Source organism: Pinus tabuliformis, chromosome 3_1, assembly GCF_031772625.1.
Source record: "Pinus tabuliformis cultivar Carrire ecotype Pingquan chromosome 3_1, CPIR1, whole genome shotgun sequence".
Classification (NCBI taxonomy): Eukaryota; Viridiplantae; Streptophyta; class Pinopsida; order Pinales; family Pinaceae; genus Pinus; species Pinus tabuliformis.
Genome location: NC_142301.1, coordinates 483,069,204 through 483,075,033, shown reverse-complemented (window position 1 = coordinate 483,075,033; position 5,830 = coordinate 483,069,204). Strand labels below are relative to the sequence as shown.

General features: G+C 34.7%; 1 protein-coding gene across 1 annotated transcript; it reads left to right on the top strand.

Annotated features, from left to right (window-relative positions):
• Nucleotides 1–429: 429 nt before the first annotated feature.
• LOC149187898 (putative LRR receptor-like serine/threonine-protein kinase At5g48740) lies at nucleotides 430–2,032 on the top strand. The gene is made up of 6 exons (XM_089409819.1): nucleotides 430–624; nucleotides 726–852; nucleotides 957–1,025; nucleotides 1,176–1,365; nucleotides 1,468–1,600; nucleotides 1,676–2,032. The coding sequence occupies exons 1-6, from the start codon at nucleotides 430–432 to the stop codon at nucleotides 2,030–2,032; spliced, it is 1,071 nt and encodes a 356-aa protein (XP_089265945.1).
• Nucleotides 2,033–5,830: the final 3,798 nt, after the last annotated feature.

The window sequence follows — 5,830 nt, the reverse complement described above, 5'->3', positions numbered from 1 at the left end:
GTACAAAAATATTTAAATACCGCTCACCCAATTGATTATAATAATCAAGTTTCTGTGTGATCAATAGAAAAACTGCAACTCATATATTTTGTGTGTATTTGTGTTTAAACTCCTCTACCTTTCCAACATATATTTGTCTCTTTAGTAAATTCAATCCATATCTCTTTTACAAAATTTATATGCTATCAATAGCGAGGATCGTTGTCCTGATCGTACTTCTGTACGGAATAATGATAAGCGGACCTTTAATAATAGCAGCAGCGTTGATTCGGTGTATGGCTGTTCGTTGGAAGAAATTCAGGACTAAAAATCATCGCAGTGAAGGTCAGCAACTGAAATTCAGATATATTTTATTTCCGCTATGAAAATGGGTAATATTATGCTTTGACACCTTGTAAATTTACAAGGATTGCAGACCACTTGACAATTATGGTGCCAACCTCGACAAAGTCCCGTGCGTTTACATTAGCAGAGATAATGGAATGCACACAAAACTTTAATCAAAAGATTGGGCAAGGCGGTTTTGGATCAGTCTTCTTTGGTAAATTGCGAAACGGAAAGAATATCGCTGTAAAAGTCCTCTCATCTTTCTCGATAGAAGGATTTCACCAATTCCAGAATGAGGTAATTCCAAGGATTTTAAACCCTAGAGCAGGTGGGATTATATTCACTGAACTATATACATGGATGCAAAAATTCATTCAAGCTGATTCACTGATAAACAGGTCGATCTTCTTTCTAAAATCCATCACAAGAACTTGGTGTCATTACTCGGATTCTGTAATGGATCGAAAGAGGTTATGCTTATCTACGAGCATATGTCTGAAGGGTCCTTAAGGGACCACCTTTACGGTAACTATGTTGTTGAGTATATTGTTTGATCTAGTCGATGCATATTAATATTAATTCCAAAAACAAGTAAAAACAATTGTATTTGATCCTAAATTGCTTTGCAGGACATAGCGCAGAGATTTCCCCACTGAATTGGGTAACAAGGCTCAAAATAGCTTTAGATGCAGCTCACGGTAAGTCTTTAGGTACACAGTAGATTTATGTGATCGAAAGGTAGGCTTATTTCATATATCTGATTACCATTAAATAAGTAGATCTTGGTTTTCAACAAATCACGCTTAAATATAATATTCATGTGATCCACCTGCGCTTTATGTTGAAAGGACTGGAATACCTGCACATGGGTTGCACTCCAAAGATAATTCACAGGGATGTTAAGTCTGCCAATATCCTTTTAGACGCCAATATGAATGGAAAACTGGCTGATTTTGGCCTCTCAAGGATCTCAGTGGATGGAGAGGCTTCTTATGCCAACACTGCCGTAAAGGGGACAATAGGATACCTCGATCCAGAGTATATATTCATATGCCCTGCACACTCTCTGCAATATTGTAGGAGTCCAATTAATTATTAAAAGCAGGAGAAATTTTATTTTCTGTTCGGGATGTTCTGCAGGTATTTCCGCACTCAAATGTTGACTGCAAAGAGTGATGTATATAGCTTTGGAGTGGTATTGTTGGAAATTATATGTGGCAGACCACCCATAAATGTAAATCTGGGCGAAGAGGAGATTAACCTCATTCAATGGGTAAGTAATTTGACTATGATAAATCATTTAATCGAACAGACATAATTTACGTTAAACAAAATTGGACATGTGTAGGTGACACCGTATGTGAAGATGGATGAAAACGCTGGCGACAACATAGAGGTAATCATAGACAAGGGATTGGACGGAAATTACGACATCTTATCAGTAGTTAAGGTTGCGAGACTAGCACTTAGATGTGTGGAGGGTACACCATCGTGTAGGCCAAGCGTATGTGAAGTAGTTACTCAGATGAAAGAAGCCATCGCATGTGAAAATAAGAATAATGGTCCCCCACCTCTCATTTCAGATGGCATCGGTATTGAATATAGAGATTTGGCAGCGAGCAATGTCCATGGACGGGCGGAATCGAGAGCGAGAGAGATGGAGTGGGCTGACAACAGCTCCAACATACCTCAAGTAGGAAGATGACTGGAAACTTCCAACATATCCATAAACCGAGCCACGCTGATATTGTTTTCTATTCTGTATTAATAAAGCAAAGACTATGGATAGTCACTTTAATTCCTTGGAATACTATATAATCCACTTTAATTCCTTGGAATACTATATAAACTTTAATTCCTTGGACTATACATAGTCACTTTAATTCCTCGGAATACTATATAAATTTTAATTTTGGACTATACATAGTGACTTTGATTCTTTGGAATAGTATATAAACTTTATTTCAGCAAGTAGATGTTGTTTTTGGACTATACATAGTCACTTTGATTCTTTGGAATAGTATATAAACTTTATTTCAGCAAGTAGATGTTGTTAATGAATATGATTGATATAATAAATTATATAAAATATCATATTCATAACCACTTTAAAGTTTATTGAAATAAAAAATGTCTGGTTAGATTTGCTAAACCTTAACTAGAACTTTAAGTGGTGGTCATAACCGTGAAAGGTTATTTTAATGTAATAATGCCCTCCATGGGACCCAAATAAGGTAGAGTATAAAGGAATATGCTCCTAGATATTTGTTCGTTCTATAGTATAGGTTTGTTTAGAAAAAATGTTAGATCATTGTTGGGATGATTATGGAATTCCAAAACTCGCAATAATATAAAAAAGATAGATACTCACTCATTACTAGTTTTTAATAACTAAAGATTGATTATTGTTTATATATATTATATATTGTTCCCATAATATATATATTATATGGTTATAAAGTATATGAAATAGAGTAATTATGAATTTCTTTTTCATTTCACACATGTTTTTAATTCAATATTGTACGGACAATGATGTATATGTTTTATATTTTATTTTATTTTATGTATGATGTATATGTTTTATATTTTATTTTATTTTGTGTGTTGTAGTGATTATTATTAGGGTAATTTTGAAGTAAAATATGAGTTTTAAAATAAATAAATAAAAAATATATAAGTAAAATTAATTTTAAGAGAATTAATAAGATTTAAGTTGATAATGTTATTTTTAAGGATAAATATTTTTAAAGAGAATAAAATAACACTATTATTTTAATCATATTTTTGTTGTATTTTTTTTAATTTATTCAAATGTCACTCGTTAGATGCAAAATTAAATTATACATCTAATAAGTACTTATTTTCTATATTTTTGTGTATACTTATATTCAGAAAAAAGGGAAGTGCATGAAAAAACGGGTTTCTTATACCTTTTTTATGTATTTGCAACTTTTCTTGATGTGGGTCTACTCAAAAGTATGTAAAGTGGGTACTCATTATATGTGGAATTTAATTTTAATTCCAAGAATTTCTTACTCTTAACATTTGAGTAAACTATAAGGTGATACACTTTAAAAAATAATCTTATTTCTTTTCCTATAAAAAAAACTATAACTCTAATTTATTATTTTATTATTTTCCTTAGGAAGCTCATATTAGATCTCAAAATTCCTCTAATAAGTTTATTTCATTTTTATTCATGCTTTCATGCCTATAGTTTATTAAGTGTGATATATTTAAGTTGTCTTATGATATGCATCATCACGATGAATCAAAAAACATAAATTTGAGCTGCAAGGTTGAGAACTATTAAACCATGGCCTATAATGCTTTCAAATGAGTCAAGATGGTGAACCACCAACAAATGAAGGACTTTCAAGAAGTGATGAAGAGGCTCCAGACTACCAAATTAGGCATTTGGAGCAACAAAAAAATGATGTTAGTCAAAGGATGACAATGTCATAACATCATGTATAGATAATTTATATATAGTATTATTGTAAATTAATTTGTACCTAGGATCAGGTGATAAGGGAGGCATTGGGAGGTGAAAGTGGCATATTTGTTGTCACCTTAAGCCTTAATTAACAACAACATGCCCTCCACCCTCAATGATGATTGCAACATGGATGAGGTTTGGTGTACCACCAAGAGTTATATTAATAAACATCATTTACAATTTGTCTCTTTTCATGTGCAATGATGGGTTTGTTGGGCTAGCATATGGCTACAAGAAGCTTCCCAAAGCTCTCTTGCTTGGGTTCATGGTGGTATTAATTCCCTTGTTGTTTGGTTCTACATTTTTATCCACTCATGCTAGGTTACTTACAATTTCCAAGCTTCTCTACAACCATTTTGGAAGTATGTATTTGAATCTTTGAGAGGATATTTTGGTGCCATCATGCTTTGCTAGTGGGTGGTGTTGGGACAAGGACTAGGCCCTCCCATCATGTGTCCTTTCATACAACTCTGATTTCATCTCCGAGACATAAATCCTCTTCCTCTGAGTGACAAGTTTGATTTAGAGGGTGTACGAGGGAAATGATATTAAACCTAGTGCCCTAAATCACTTTCCATCAATGGTTGGTTATAGATAGTGGAAGTTTATGAGGTTTTTTCATCTAGGTTTCCTCTTCTATTTGCAATTTCATACTAATTCTAGTTCTTTCATCCTTGGATCCTGAAGTATTTTCCTCTAATTTTATGGTCTAAGTTAGAGGGTTTCATCGTAGGTATTATGTGTCCAAGGGGATATTTCCAGTTTCAAATAGTGGTTAGCTATAGTCGGTAGAGCTATTTGGCATCTTCCAATTTGAGATTCCTCCCTCATTCATAGTCTTGGTTAGTGTTTCCCTTAACAAAATGCATCTAGAAAAAAATCATGACTCATTAGCAAGCTAGATATCATTGGGGTGCGAGTGGGTGAAATTATTCTGCAGGTTCGAATGAAAGGCCTCATGCATATTTCCCATTCCAAGTCTTTTTCACAAACTGTAACTGCAATTCAACATGATTTACATGAAGGAGAGGAAATCTTCATGGAGCTTGAATGTCACTCTAACTTGGAAGTTATTACGATAATAGCTAATTGGGTGCATGATACAGACCCTATGAGGAGGCGTCTAAATCAATAAATGTATTGTTATGAACCTTGTGCCCTAAAAATGATAATAAAATAATAATAATAGTCCTCTTTGAGGGGGAAATCTCCTTTTACAATGGATACAATTTACAAGAAAATATTTGATGACCCTAAGACTATGTCTGGTTAGCATGTATACAACAGACAAATGGTATATATATATATATAAACAGTTCATAATAATGTATTAAATATTTTCTATTGGATCCGTGTGCTTGCAAGACAAAAAACACAACTCCCCAAACTCACCGTCAAGTGACATTTAAGGCTTTTAATTCACCTCGCTAGCAGCCATAGTCCCTGCACCTGAATCCCCTCCTCACTTACTCTTGAAATAAAATGATAAGGACCATGGACATTCTTTTCTCCATGCATCATTCTCCCTTGGTTATTCTATTTAGCGCACCCTTTATCACCTCTGACTCTGGCTCTTCGACGCTGCCCCGCTTCCTCCCAATGATGAATCATGACAGGGACAGAGGTTGACGTCCTGATAGAGGTTGGTGCCATGGATGTACCCCCACCGCCTTTGACGAAGACACTGTTACAACTATTTTTGATTTTGGCATCTTAGAAAAAATCAGGAAAGAGTTTCTTTCCATGGAGGAGGCAAAGATTTGCAGAGGTCATTCGATGCTCTAAGGCCTACAGAACCTCCTCGCCTGCCAGCTCAAGGGGAGAGTCGAGGAGAAGTTGAAATCTTCTGGTTGGATAACTAAGATCTCTTCCCACCAAAGTCATTCATTCTCCTTACTCAAACGCTTCGCTAGAGACCTCTATATCATATTTCTGCCTAACATCACATCCCCGTCTTGACCTGCTCCCTCTCCCTTGTACTTCCCTCTTGTCATCTCCTCA

Bases quoted from the DNA above. Each gene is read 5' to 3' on its own strand.
- LOC149187898 (XM_089409819.1), top strand. From the start codon at position 430: ATGGTGCCAACCTCGACAAAGTCCCGTGCGTTTACATTAGCAGAGATA. The intron at 625-725 runs GTAATTCCAAGG...ACTGATAAACAG, and splicing joins TTCACCAATTCCAGAATGAG to GTCGATCTTCTTTCTAAAAT. The intron at 853-956 runs GTAACTATGTTG...ATTGCTTTGCAG, and splicing joins CTTAAGGGACCACCTTTACG to GACATAGCGCAGAGATTTCC.